At 39.8% G+C, this 15,387-nt stretch overlaps 1 protein-coding gene across 4 annotated transcripts in view; it reads left to right on the plus strand.

Annotated features, from left to right (window-relative positions):
- Positions 1–15,387, plus strand: part of LOC148030368 (chaperone protein dnaJ 15-like) — a 51,206-nt gene that overhangs the window by 16,062 nt on the left and 19,757 nt on the right. For 2 of the 4 annotated variants that reach the window (XR_015692184.1, XM_087686691.1), the window contains exons 2-6: positions 1,286–1,381; positions 11,978–12,101; positions 13,175–13,257; positions 13,362–13,473; positions 13,578–13,682. Coding sequence is in view for 3 of the 4 variants with exons in the window: in XM_087686691.1 (XP_087542817.1) it covers positions 1,286–1,381; positions 11,978–12,101; positions 13,175–13,257; positions 13,362–13,473; positions 13,578–13,682 (520 nt within the window). In the remaining variant the exon portion in view is untranslated. The remainder of the gene's footprint in view (positions 1–1,285; positions 1,382–11,977; positions 12,102–13,174; positions 13,258–13,361; positions 13,474–13,577; positions 13,683–15,387) is intronic. The other 2 variants (XM_087686690.1, XM_087686692.1) reach the window with 1 other exon arrangement.

A 15,387-nucleotide genomic window follows, 5' to 3' on the forward strand; every position in this document is an offset into this window, starting at 1 on the left:
CCCAATTGCTAGTAGACTTTTCTTGCGAGGTACATATTTGACATGTTGTAAAATCAGCTCTTGGCCGTTTTCAAGGACCAAGTGAATGGTACCTACACCCTCTATATCACATGCATAGTAATTACCCAGTTAAACCTTGCCTAGGCTAGTTGCAGTGTATGTAGAAAATGACTCCAAAGAGGGAGTAACATGAAAAGAGGCACCGTTGTCTACTATCCATGATTGGGACAGCCCATCATGGGCTGAAATTAAGACGTCAATCACCTTCTTTTTGGTGATGTGCATATCACCTGTTGCTGCCATAACATCTACATCATTGCATGAGGCACAACAAGTATCTCTCCAGTGTCAGGAAGTTCTTCAATGACCACACTAGATGCAACATTTGCCTTTGCAACTTCTTTTGAGGAAGAGCTGTCATCATCTTTTTGGTCATCCTTCCTTTTCTGTCTTTGCTGTTTCTTTCTTTCTTGTTCTTTCTTGTAGTATCGGCAATTGGGCTTTTTATGTCCTTTATGCCCACACTGATAGCAAGTAACATCCTCAACCCGTGCATACGCTTCAGCATTGTTTTACTCTGACATCCTCCTTTGTGCTTCGTACTTTTTGTGGCTCTTCTCCTTCATGTGTCCTCTCCTAATTCCCCCATTGGTGCCCTCCATTTACTTCTTGTGTACCATTGAGTGCATGTAGTGAAGAAGTGGAAATGCTTGAAAAATGAGAGGAAGCCTCGTATTTTGAAGTTTTGTCAAGGAGACCTAGTGAGTAGCTCCAAAAATCCATGCCCAATTTTTTGTCTAATTTGGGTTGTTGAGTTAGTCTGACTTGAATTCGTTAGTGATGCTCCTAGAAACTTGCCTTGCATACAACTTGGTCACTTGTCCTTAATTATGGGTTGATTTTTAAGGTTTTTGATCTCCTACTCATTTAATTTTGAAAATGAATAATTGTCATGCTATATAATGAGCATAGTTGTGGATTTGGTGGCTAGTATTTTCTCACAAATATTTTGATTGGTTGGAGCCTAGGTTAATCTTAGCTTACAATTTCATATGTAAATTAGTTTTATTTTTACAATAAACATATTTTTATTAACTGATTCCTCCATTAATATCTTGAGTTGAGAACCTTGGGGTTTCTCCTGCCTAAGATCCCATTGAAACTTCCAAAACAATTTAAAGATTTTCTAGATAGGCTTAAATGAGCAGTCAATTTCATCCCTATTTTAAATTTTTGGCCTAACATTAAAATGTTCTTAATTGAATTTGATTTAATTGGTTTGTAGGTTATTGTTGAAGAATTTTACTCATCAGAGGCGGTGTGTGAATCCTTTAGTCGATATCTTGAAATGCATTGTTTGGGAGAAACATGACATGCCTTGGTAATGAGTTGATTGCACTTTAGAAATATTTTACTATGAAAGCAAGCATTTTGACTTCGAAAACTAGAGACATTAGTAGTTTCATGACTCAAAATCTGTTATAGTGGTAGTTATATAAGTCAAATTTCCTATTACTTGCATTTATCCAATGGGGACCTCCAAAAACTCTCTTGAGTGAGTACATAGTTTTGCTTTTTGTTCTAAGGAATTGAATCCCGTACTTTGATAGCATATCCAAACCAAACTACAATTATACAAGCCAAATCTTTTCATTATGTGTGGCAACTTCTATGCCCAAAAAGTGTTATCCAAATCCATCATTTTGAATTCCTTCTTCAAAAAGTTTCCTGAAAATCATTGACGACATAGTCACTTGTAACAATTGTTCATGCCACAATCACTTATAATCAAGATACTCACTAATCTTGTTTGACCATGCTCTAGGTAGTTGGTTCAAGCCATAGAGAAGCCTTTTTCTAATTTGTACACATAAGTAGGGTATCTAGCATCCTCATAGGCAGATGGTTGTACCATATGCCCTTTTCTACATTTAGGTAAGTGGACATGTATACCTCGACATGCCTTTTGCCATATCTAGTGCATACAAACATCTGCCCTTTTCTACATTTAGGTGAGTGGACATGTATACCCCGAAAATGCCTTTCGCCGTATCCAATGCAATTTCCTTGGGCATGCATACACTCACTCACTAGCTCAATTCCATCCTCAAATTTGGCCTAGTGATAGGCATGTGAATCAAACTCTCCTCTATTTGCATATGGATAGTAGGGTCTTCTCACAACTCTTTTGCATGAGCATGCAATTCTACCTTTTGCTCCTACAAAACAAAAATTGGATTACAAGCTACCTTTCCATACTTTGTTAGCATATTCAAATCATATTGCCTCTATATAAGCTGAATTCCCTTATTGTATGTCACTACCTCAATTCCCAATAAAGTATTGGAGCTCACCCAAATACTTTATTTCACATCTTATTTAAAATGCATCATGAAGTCATCGATATCATGATCAATTTGACTTGTAACAATCAATTATCAACACCTTGCTATCTACTTCTTTACACATAATGAGTAATCAAGATGTGAAGCAGAAAACTTCAACTTGATGGGAAACTCACCCATCTTGTTTGTTGACTATGGTCTAAGTGCTTGCTCCAAATCCATGCAAGGATTTGTGATGCTAGGGTTTGCATTGAGAAAACATAGAATATACTAACACGACTAAAACATAGGAACTCAAACAAGAACACAAAACACTAATAGAAAAGAAAAAGAACCTTGATGCTGTAAACGAATGAAAGTGTAAATATGCTCAAAGGAAGAGCAATGGGAGTAGTCTGAGAGTGATATCTATTGGAGATGGATCTGAAGGTCTATAACCACCAGTCGGAGTGGAGAAAAAGCTGAATGTGGAAGGACAGCAGGCTGGATACCAAAACACAGTTGTATGGAGAGCTGGAACTGGTAAATGCAGCAATGTGCTGCCCAGAATAGGGTGCAGATGGCTGATGGAGACCTCCAAAATAGCAGCTGTATGACCTGGCCTGCACCAAAACACAGCTATTCCAGCACTCAGGTTGAGCAGGGTGGCAGCTGGAAATGGCAGATCTAGGGTCAAAGACTCTCATGGACTGTGTCCAAAGTTGGAGAAGTGGTAGACAGCCTGTCACCTAGTAGTAGGAGCAGCAAACGTAGGCTGGGTAGGGGCTGCAATGCTGATGGAATCTGGCAACTGTAGAAGGACAACAAATGCAGCAGTAGGGTGACACAAGGTGCTAACAGCTTGAAAGGTCATGGAAGACTAATGCAACCAAAAAAACAAAAGGCTTAGCGGTGGAAAGCATGTCTATTTATAGACGAGCGTGCCCTCCCAAATCAGGGTTTGGCTTATGGGGCATAGACTCTCAAGGAAAGCGGTCATTTAATGAAACTTTTGGTAATAATCATGTTTTGGGGCTGTTATAAAGAGCTAATTGGTTTATGCCACATTTTTTTGGCTCAACAAGCTTTTTATAATTTGTAGGAATTAACAAGGTCTCTAGCATCCTCATGGCAAGATAAATGCAAACATACACTTTCTTGTATAAATCTCCATGTTCAAAGCAATTCTTTACATCCATTTTATGTGAAGGCTATCCTTTGTTGCAACCAGAACAGTATCCTCTCACAGTTGGGCTTGAGGTCTCCTCATAGTCTATACCATACGCTCGTGCATAACCTTGTTAGTGTTAATCACATTTGTCTTGGACATTTCCTCTTTGTGAACAAGGGATAGAGTCTAATAGGGACATTTTCAAGATCCGACTGTTATTCATTCCTTGCCTAGTATTGATTATTCATGCAACACAATCTCACATGGTATCATTGCCAAAGTGAGGAGTTGGAGGTTCTACGAAGAGAAGACTACACTCAACTTGTTGTTTGGAGCAGATCTATCACTCTTTGTAGGGATGTAGGTGATTTTCCCTTTGTTCGGGCAGCCCAATAAATGCTAGAGTTTTTGTGTGTGTTTGTAGGTCTATTTGAAGTGATATGGGTACCAATTTGACAGGTTTGATGACTCAAATGAGGAGATCATTTAGTCTTCCTTCAGTAGGTGGTCCCATTAGTTAGATTGTTGCGAAGAGCGATGTGAAGATCGATATTTAGAGCCTCATTCCCATTGTGATAGCTTAGGAAGATTGGAGCCTCCTTCTCCCCCCTCCTTCTCTACATGTTTCTCATAGGGCCCGTGCTTGCTTTTAATAAAAGTTTGGTAATTTTGAGTTTTGGTGTTGTAATTAAGAGATAATTAAGTTTGTAATGCATTTTTCGCTCAATAGAGGTGCAAAGTGTGCAGGTGGCAGTCCTAGCAACAAAGTATCAGGGTGCAAACCGATACATTTTTGAGTGTCTAATGATGCCCTAAAGCTTAAATATGAATCAAAGACAATATAGGCTAAGATTGGGTAATCTATGGTAGGTCTTAAGTGGTATTCTAGAAAGATGTCTAAATCCGCATTGAAAGTGGGAGGGAAGGGTAGGAAATGTGAAGATGAATATGAAGCAATAGACTCATACTCAACTGAAATAAAAGATAAAGGATTACCTTGTGGAACATCTTTGATCATCAAGTGTTCTTTTACTCCATATTGGTAATGATCTGGTCTCCAAAGTGACTTATAGTTAGCCCTATAATGGAAGGAGGAGTATAGACATAATCAAGACCACACAAAAATGGATTGTACAAAGTGCCATTGGGCTTGATTGTGAAGAACTTGGACTTTTGGTTATGTCCCAAGTGGATAGTCTTTCCTCAACTAAGAGGTGATTAGTCTAGTCAGTGACTTTGATCAAGGTGGGAGCTAGATGTTATAGTTATCATGCTCTTGTGTTGTTCTAGTGTGAACGCTCCTTTAACCATAAGTACCTTCTAGCTAGAGAAGGGTTTTCCCTTGTATGAACATCCACTTTGGGTTTGGTACCTTAGTAACTTAGTGATTGCACTCTCATTCCATTCTCACATTAGTGGATGTGGCATTCTAGCACTTTGACCTCTCTTGTTGCTCATTGTTCACTTTGTGTGTGTATGTGTGCGTGCACTGCGCATGTGTGTAGGCTGATCATTAGACCTAACAATGGTATTAGAGCCATACTTGCTCCACCACCTCTCAGCTCATAAGCTGCGGCTGCCACCGCTGCCATTGAGCCTCAAGCTTGGCTATTGCTGCTCCAGATTCATTGGGGGCTGGGGTCTTGCCTTTGCTCCTTATCATGCATGTGCTGCCTTCTACACGCCTACTTCAGCCAGTCTGTGTGCCAAACGTGCCTTTATATATATATATATATATATATATATATATATATATATATATATATATATATATATGAGAGAGAGAGAGAGAGAGAGAGAGAGAGAGAGATGTACTTGTGCCTTTTACGAAAAAAAAAAAAAAGATATGTACTTGTGAAGTTTCTCTCCCTGTGCAACCTACTTGTGAAGTGTCCTTTTCTATGCAGCCTGCACCTAGCTTGTGCAGCCTGGTGTGATGTTTCCTTGTTTGCATTTAGCACCACATCACACACACACACACACACACACACACACACACACACATTATACATACATATGTACTTGTGAAGTTTCTCGCCCTGTGCAACCTACTTGTGAAGTGTCCTTTTCTATGCAGCCTGCACCTAGCTTGTGCAGCCTGGTGTGATGTTTCCCTGTTTGCAGTCAGCACCACATCATGAACAGTCTGCTTGACACCTGGCCAGAGACACCTGGCTGACTTTTAGTGAGCAGTCCTGTTAGTCTTGACTTGTGTGTGCAATATTGATGCCATCCTAGCCCGACAGTGTGTGCCAAAAATGCCAACCTGCTCCTATCTTGATGGCCTCATGTCGACAACCTGCCATGTCAAATTCAACACCTTGATGGAAAAATTATTTTTGTACCAACCTTAATCAACATTGCTCTAACAAAATAGCCCCTATTCTCATGGAACCTCTTCACAAGCACAACTTTTGGAATTTTCAAGGCAGGCATCAATTTCCACAACTTTTTCTAGAAAATTGGGGCTTTTATCCAAGGCATCTAAATCTCATTGAAAATTTTGGGGATTCGTTATTTCTGTACAAAATTTCTTGACCAAAATTTGGGATGTTTTGTTTTTGAGCCACAATTTGACCAAATTACATTATAAACATTGGGGCTTTTGTGAAAATTTCCCAAATTCATTGACATTGAGGCCCAAATTGTCATCTTGCATAATATTCAGGGAAATTGGCAGAAAATTTTATTCGATTTTCTGACATTTAGCTCCTCCATCGACATTTTGTAGTAAAATTGTCAGTTTTTGAGTTCCCCTTTGACTTCTTTTTGTGCGGCACTTGCCTTTGTACTTTTGACAGCAATTGACAAAAAATACCAGCAATTTGCAGCAAGCAATGGCTGCACAAAACGACTTGCTCAACATGTTTGGTAATGATAATAAGTTGATTGGGCCCAATTATCCAATTTGGACACACATAATGAGACCTATCTTGGTTGTAAAGCAACTTTGGGGATGCGTGTTTGGTACACAGAGGTCATCTGTAGTCCTTGATACATAGAATGGCGTAAGTGCATCGAGGGTGTCTTCAATAACTAGTAGGTCATTAGTACTTACTTCTCATTCTCCCACAGTTGATCAGTTGAGATGGGATGAGTGAGATGCCCATGCATGTGCGTTGATTGCACTATTGTGTAAGAGATAGGTAATTTCTCATATTTAGGATGCTTGGGATAAACTTGTCTCTTTGTATCAAGTGTGTAATGAGACGTGTTGCCTATTTGTGCAAGTAACTTGAGATATGAGTGAAGGTGATTTAGTAAGATGTTACATATCGTGAGAACATGTATTTTAAAAACCTTACTTAATATGTGGATTAATTTTTAATCACACGATTAAGTAAATGTTGCACATGTGAGGTGTAATTGGGATTAGAGTAAATTTACGAGCTCGAGACGTGAGGAAATCACGGAATGTTGATTTAAAAAGTTGCTATAAGTTATGTTGCACAGGTACTTGATGGTATTTGGTGTAAATTATTGGCCTAGGTTATTCATTTGGCCATAAGTGTTAGATGGTGACACTAGAGAAGTGGCGTTTAATGGTATCTAATACCAATTTGATGGTCAAAGATGGCACAGAGATACTCGAGAATGGAAGTTATTTAGCCAACTTAATTATTGGCTAGTCAGATTATGTTTTTGGCTATCAAAATAATTATTAGATTAATTTTCGGTATTTAAAGACTGAAAATTAATATTTACTTAAAGATAATGCTAGAAAACGAGATTAGAAGGCTGTCACTTGTTTGGCAAAACTTGCCCATGCAAGTGAGAAAAACGTTTTTAGGGGTTGGTGGAAGTCTATTTCAACCATTGTGAGATAGAGAAGGAGGCTGTTAGAGAGCAAGGAGAGGCTGCTAATGTGATTTGCAACCACTAGGGATTAGTCTTGTAGCATGTGATATTAGTTTGGAGCCCTCCACGAGCAAGCGACAACAACCCAAGGTCCTTGTGGTGCAAATGATAGCATATAGAAGGGAGTAGTAGTTTGTGTGGTGGTCCTAAGTTGTAGGTGACAGCTTCCATGACTGTTTGTTAGGGCAGCAATAGTAAATGACTAATTTTCTTTAGTTTTTCGTAGAGAAAGCTTGACATTTCTCTCTCCTTTGCATTCTCTCTCATCTCCTAGCCTTTCTACAGCCTTACCCCAAAGATTACAGCATTGAGATCTTCAAAGGTTGAGAAATTTCAGATTGCTCTATTGTTAATCCTAATGTGCAATAGAAATTAGGGTTTAGCAGCAACCTCGTGAAGCGTGTTAGAAATTGAAAGCTCCAAGACTTGGATTCAACAAGGTTGAAGGTGTTTTCAATCAAAATTAAGTGGAGGGACCAGCAAATCAATGAATTTGGGGCATTTTTCATCTCCATCAAAGTGGATGAAGGTCAATTGATGCCCATGTCAAGGGGCAAATCAGATTGAAGACGTAATTACTAGTCATTTTGGACAGCAAGGAGAGTTGAAATACCGAAAGGGATTGGGAAAATCCCATTGTATACCAACTTATTCAATTAAGTTAAAGAAATATCGAAAGGGACACCAATTTTGGGGCCAAAAGGGTATCTATTGTCCAAGATTGTGAGTTAATTTGCATTTCTCAATTTTGTAATAAATATTGCTGCTGCAACTAAGTTATAATAAGGGAATTACCACCCATCCATAGAAAAAAGGCTAGTTTCATGGATCCATTGCCGCGATACCATCAAATCCTTTGAATTGGTAAGGTGAGCGTGGGTGTGCGAGAAAGGAGCAAAGTTGTTGAAGCTGCTACTGATTTTTGTTGTTTGAGAAGGAAGAAGGTTGCATTCTGGGCCTTCAAGTGTAGATTTTACCTTTTCATCTCCTTCAGCGAGTGAAGGAACGGGATAAGCAAAGGAGATCCTTAGTAGGTTGCATTCACACAGTCAGAGGGGGCTGCTTTTTGTGTTGTGTATAGGTAATCTGAAGGGTGGTTGGTGAGTTGATGATGGGCCTTAGGAGGCTGCATTCACAAAGTCAGAGGGGGCTGCTTTTTGTGTTCTGTGTAGGTAATCTGAAGGGTGGTTGATGATGATGGGTCTCGTGGGGATTAGCTGTTGGAGTGTGTGAAGATGTCTTTTGAGACCAAGATAGAGTTTTAGACAATCATGGACCAGAAGATGCCTGTGTTAGTGGCTCTTCTATCACATCAAAAGCTCGATGGTGAGAACTATCGCATTTGGTAGATTATGATTCTTGCTATTTTGGAGTTCTATGATTTGGTGGAGCTTATTACGGAGGCTATCTGTCATGAGGACATGTATTTTTGAAACCTCACTTAACCTGTGGATTAATTTTTAATCACATGATTGAGTAAATGATGCACATGTGATGTGTTACGAGCGCGGGACCCGAAGAAATCACAGGATGTCCAAGGCAAAAGTTGCTATAAGTTATGCCGCACAGGTACTTGGTGGTATCTGGTGCCAATTGTTGGCTTAGGTCATCCATTTGGCCACAAGTGTCAGTTGGTGACACTAGAGAAGTGGCGTTTAATGATACCTAATGTCAATCTAAGTGTCAAGGATGGCGCAGAGACACTCGGGAATGGGAGTTGCCTAGCCAATTTAATTATTGGCCAGTCAGAAGGCATCGAAATAATTATTAGATTAATTTTCAGTATTTTAAGACTGAAAATTAATATTTAATTATAAAAAATGTTGGAAAAACCATTTGGGAAGGTTGCCACTTGTGAAAAATGCCAATGCAAGACTGAAAAACGTCTTTAGAGGTTGGAGAGAGGTATTTCTATAAATTCAGTCTGCAAGAGAGAGAGGGGAGGTTGCTGGTCTGATTTGCAGCCATTGGAGGACCTTCTGAGGCAGCTAGGGGCAAACGAAGACCAATCAACAGCAAGAGACAGCATCTATAGTTTATTGAGGCAGGTCAACAACAGTAAATGACCGATTTTCTTCAGTTCTTTGCATCTACATGCTGTTGTGGCAGGGCTCAACTGCACTTGACTGATTTTCAATCATTCTTCGCGACAAAACTCTGAATTTTCTCTCTCTACAGCTTTTTCTCTCATCTTCTAGCCATTTCACAGCCTTGCTCCAAAGATCTCAGCATTTGGACCCTTGGGAGGCTGAGAAATTGCAAATTTCTCTGCTGTAAACCCTAATTTACAGCATAAATTAGGGTTTAGCAGTAGCCTTGGAAAGCATGCCAGAAATGGGAAGCTTCAAGACTTGAATTCAACAAGGTTGAAGGTGAATTTCAGCCGAATTCAGATGGAGGACTAGCCAGCCATTGAATTTGGGGCATTTCCATCGTCTATGAAGTGGGTGAAGGCCAATTGAGTGTCTGAATCAAGGGGCAAAATAGATTGAAGACTTGCTGGTCACTTTGGACAGCAAGGGGAGTTGAAATACCGAAAGGAATTGGGAGAATCCCATTGTAAGTCAACTTTTTCTTCAATAAAGCTAAAGAAATACCGAAAGGGGCGCCAATTTTGGGGCTAATCAAGTGTGCATTGCCCAAGATTAGTAGGTAAATTTGTATTTTCAGATTTTTTATTTATTATTTGCTGCTGTAATTAAGTTGTAATCTGGGATTTACCACCCTATTCGAAGAGGAAGGTTGGTTTCATGGTTCCGTTGCCAGGACACCACTCAATCCCTTGATTTGGTGGGCCCGAGGCACTTGATTGCAAGCCAAAGCTTTGTGCTAGTGCTGATTTTTACTCTCAGCTGAGAAATTACAGCAATATGTCTTCATCCAGTGAGATGGACTCAAGCAGTGATGATGTCTCTCAGTATGAACGTTCACATGGGAATGAAGGAAATGCAATGCCTGACCTTGGACAAGGCTCAAACCATGGATAGCAAGCTGAAAATGTTGCTGTTGGGCAAGATGCATGGCCTTCAGGGCATAAGGAGGCTGATGACCAGCAAAGTGAATAGGAATTTGATGACCAGTTCAAGAATCGGATGAGGACAACAGCAAATCTCTTTGCTGAATTGGCAAAGGATCCTCAATTTACCCGATTTTTGAATGCTCCAAAGAAGAACAACAAAGGCAAGAATAAGAAGACGTCCTCTACACCTTCGGGACAGCAAGATGCACTGAAGAGAATGCCAAACCCTTCATTTTAAGCTCCCAAAGATGCTAATGAAATATAACAGTTGGTACCTACGGGGCAAGGAATGCAAATGTAGGGCCCTCACGGAAGGGCCAATCCAACGGATCTTAGATAGCCAGGCGTGCATGCTATGATGGGGCAGCTAGGATATTTTGGTGAAAGCACGATTTTTCATGCTATGGTTGGACAAGGACCGCATACGGAAATGTATGGCACAAATTTTCATATTTTAAACATGATGTCATTCTTCTCATCATCTTCCATTATTCAAACTACTCATCTCATCAAACATTTGTTCACTCTCATAGCTTGTTTGACAAGGCTGTGACAATGGTACCCTTTCTTCTGAAGTGAGTACACATAACAGATAGGTTTTCTGCCTTGGGATCCAGCTTTGTTCTCAGCTTTGAATGAACTATGTGCACATATGCACTACTTCCAAACAGGTTCAAGTGTGTAGAATTCACTTCTGCCACTATAGTTTCCAAGGAAGTGTTGCAAAGGCAGTTATTAAGAGTTGCATGTATGGCTTCATCCTATTGAATAATTTAGCATATTCTTCTCACTTGACATAGCATAGGACATTCATACAAGTTTTTAAACCTTTTGCAATATCATTTTATTGTCGTGTGTATTTTGCATGTAGTCCGAGCTTATGGGGATGTAGTGTAGGAAGCATCTCTGCTGTGATTCTACACTTGAAGTCTGAGCTTGTGGCTGAATTGCTGGGTCAGCATATCACCTTAACCTTGCCTTGACATCGGAGTTTGGTGAATTGTGAATCCCTCATCATCCGTTATAGGAGGAGGCTGCACATGTGGAGTGGTCCCCTTTTGTGTGGCCTTGTGCCCAAACAAGGTTAGTTGGTCACTTGATAGAAAAACTCATGGCATAGGAGACACTGGTTTGGCTATCCAATAATGACAACATGTTGACTATATAGTATCACCTTCCATAATCTTGATGGCCTCAGGGTGCTGTAGGTGCTTGAGCATAAAGACCACCTGGACCTTTAACACACTTGCAAGTTATGCCACCTCTAGCCTTGGGAAATGGAGGGTGACCATGTGCTTGTGGGGAACTTGCACTTATTTACAGCTGCAAAGAGAGGGAAGGACAGTAAACAGCTAGCTTGAGTTATGAAGCTGCAAGAGTGTGGCAGTAAACAGCTAGCCAAGCCTCAAGGTATGGAGATAGGGTGCCAGTGGGAGAAGGCATGTGGCTTGAAGTGAGAAAAGGGGAGTGACTACCGTGAACTCGCACAAAGGAGCTTTCAGTACGATTGCACTGCAGCTAAACTGAGAATGAAAATTTTTGAGATGTCTATGATAATCCTTTACAATGCTTGGAACGGCTTAGTGAAAAGATCTCTTCTTGCAGGTATCACCCTGACAAAAATGCCAATAACCCAGAGGCAGCTGAATTATTCAAAGAAGTTGCTTACTCTTATAGTATCTTGTCAGATCCAGAGAAACGTAGACATTATGATATAGCCGGATTTGAGGTATGACATGTCTTCATTCCATGCTGTTGTGCTATTACCAGATTGCCATTATGTTTCAGTTGTACCACTGTCAAATCTCTCTCATTTTCTGACTGCAATCTGCCAATGAAACCCTGTAAGCTGGTTGGATAGCTTGCAATGCTCTTATATTGAAGGCAATCAAAATATTGCTGCTTGATTCAGACATCTGTTTGTTGGGGTGTTCTGCTTTTGGTGGTCAATGGGCTTTCTCGTCTGGATGAGTTTTGAGCACCCTTTTCCTCCATCAAAGTCTTTGAGCAAAATGGACATGTATGATTTGCACCTGCTGTTAATATTTTTCAATCTAATGTTTCCAGGTTCTTTTCTGTATTTTGTTTAGGATGTAGTACTGCCTGTAAAGCTTGCAAGTCATATGTGTTCCTTTTAATTGCTAGCATTAGTTTAAATTGGTGTGAAAGATAAAGATCAGTTATCTGAAAGATTATGTACTAGGAATTCAACAACAAAAGAGGAGTTTGCCCACCTACATTGCACTTAAAGAATACTCTTATTTCTACATTCTTATGAGCAACCAGCACCTGTACTTGTTTCATCAAATTGGACCCCAAATTGCCTAGTAGCGACCAGCACCTGTACTTGTTTCATCAAATCGAACCCCAAATTGTCTAGTAGCATCATCCATGATCTGGGTGATGATCCCCTGATATTCAAGTTGGTGTCTGGTCACATATTCCTGCCGCTGCTCTTCTTATTGTTTGGGTGCCACTAATGAGGTGGGGAGGTAGCAGATGGTTATACAATAGTTATATAATTTTCCTAAGGGAGGGTTTCTGAAATTGGCAAAGATTGTCAAAAAGCTAGGGGACTTTTTTCTTCACAGAACTGTGGCTATGCAGTTAGCTTGAAAGTTGAAATTGATATGGGGGAAATGAAAGTTCTCTCCAATTTGTAAGTATCATGACGTTAATGAGACAGAAAGTCCAATGGACTGTCAAAGGAAAACGCTTGCAATCTGAAAAGGTAAATATTCCAATTCAAATGTACACTCATGGTCTGGTTTCTTATTATTATTGTTGCTTGTTTTATGTAAGGGGGTCGAAGTTGAGGGTTTTGACATGGAGTTGGATCTGTCAAATTTAGGGACTGTAAATACAATGTTCGCAGCTCTCTTCAGGTATAAGTTTTGTCATTTTAACGATAGTAATTTGTCCAACAGGATGAACACACTTTTCTGAAGCATGGTCTTTATTTTTTGATCAATGTCTGCTGCTAACATAGCAAACTTGGAGTGCCAATCAAAACGACTGTATCAGCTGCTGTACTAGAGGAGGCCCTTAATGGCACAGTTACAATAAGACCATTGCCACTGGGCCGATCTGTGCATGACAGGGTAGGCTTTATTTTTCTTTTTGGGTTTGGTTACTCAGTCTTTAAGTTAGGCCTTTCGCATATCTAAATATTGCTCTACTTTTGTCTCATGTGGTGATATGTCAGGTGGAGAAGCAGGGAGCCCATTTCTTTGGGATAACCATTTCAGATGCACAAGCTGAAGCAGGGATCGTGGTCCGAGTCACATCCACTGCACAAAGCAAATTTAAGGCAATTCAAGATTCTTTTCCCCGTCTTCTCTGTTTGCGCAGCATGTTAATACAGTGAATCAAAGAATGCAAGGGCTAGCACAATCTTAGAAAGTGTCAATGCTGGTTAATCTAGTGAATCGGAGTACAGTCCCAGGAATTGCAGGTTCAATGGCATTGGATGCAGTATGAGAAAACAGGAAAAGTTGAGAGTCTCCTATAGGTTGGACTGGAGAAACAGTAGGCAACCACTGACCAGTCTGGCCAGTAATATGCCTCTCTGTTCCCTGTTTCTTCTTCTTGTGGGTTATTTACTCTTGGAATCTTGCCATTCATATTTGCACACTAGTAGGTGGCAGTGGATGGGGTCAGGCTGAGGATGAAGACAGTGTATCTGCCCTTAGTAAGCCACTGTAGTTCCATACAGCTAGTTCCAGACTGGTCCCATAGGTCTCACACCATATTTGGTGTGCTTCTCCAAGATCACTACTCTTTCTCCTGTGTAGAAGGCCAGCTTGCCTTCCTCCTTAGTTGCTTTAATTTTGGGCATACACTCCCTTACATAGTTGAGAGAAACATTAGAATGGGAATGAGAACAGGAATGGAAACGAAAATGGGAGCATCAGTTTTCAGAAGGGGCAAAGCGGGAACGAGAATGCCATGTCATCAAGGGGACATGAGGGGTGCATGTCACATAATATCCTTCTTAAGAATATTTTAAGACTTGTATATTAGAAAACTTCATTTGTCAATATTGTAAGTTGGAACTTGGAAGGAAGAGAATGAAAGCACTTGTTTGAATTAATAATGTTGGCAAGGCCAAAGTTACAAAAGATCAATCAAATTTTAAGGACAAATGGAAAATACAAATTCCATAACAGTAGAAGTCGAGAAAATAAAATGGAGGCAAGACCGATCTTACAAAAGATCAAAGATATAAAGACTATATTCAAATTTCAAGAACAAAATGGAAAAAACAAATTCTATAAAGTAGAAATAGAGGGAAAATAAAATATATCAAATATTTGTCTCATCTAGAATTTTTCTCTTTGTCATCCTCATTGATCTCATCTTCTTGATTTTCTTCAGCGACATCGTCCTCCTGCTCATTTGCAGCTTTTTGCATAGAACTTGGATTTTGTATCTTTATGAAAGCCAATGTAAAAGTTAGGAGTGTACTTGGACTTCATCTTTGTTAGCAAACGTAAGTATATATGGCCTTTTGCATACCTAACTCGTTGCTCTTCTTTGTGTATATATGGCCAAATGTATTTCAAAGTCTTTCTAGTGTGAAAGATGTGCAAACTTGGCCTAGGATTTTGATAGCCGAGTTTTGCAGCTCTAGAGAATCAACCTTTGGTCCTCTCAGTATATAAGTCCACCTACATGAAATCTTTAGTATTCCAGGAAAAGATGATACAAGGAAAGGTTGTATTGAAAATTAAAACTTTATATAAACAAAAAACCTAAGAAAGTTTATGAATTATATATGAGCTATGCATCGGGCCAGTGAAACATGCCTTCTTTCGCAATGTAGCTAGCGAGCTGGTCTTTGATTTACCGTCATTCTTTAGGAATTTCTACCATATTTTGAAGTGTGGAGTTCCAACTCTAAGTAACTTAACATCAGCTTGGAGTTGCCTTCCCTTATGCTAGAACTTTGGCTCAAGCATATAGGCAATGCAATGAATTGCAAAGTAGTAATGGTTCCATTTGCTTATTGTAGA

Source organism: Lygodium microphyllum, chromosome 10 (genome assembly GCF_053477565.2).
Source record: "Lygodium microphyllum isolate KBCC chromosome 10, Lygodium_microphyllum_v1.1.10, whole genome shotgun sequence".
Lineage (NCBI taxonomy): Eukaryota > Viridiplantae > Streptophyta > Polypodiopsida > Schizaeales > Lygodiaceae > Lygodium > Lygodium microphyllum.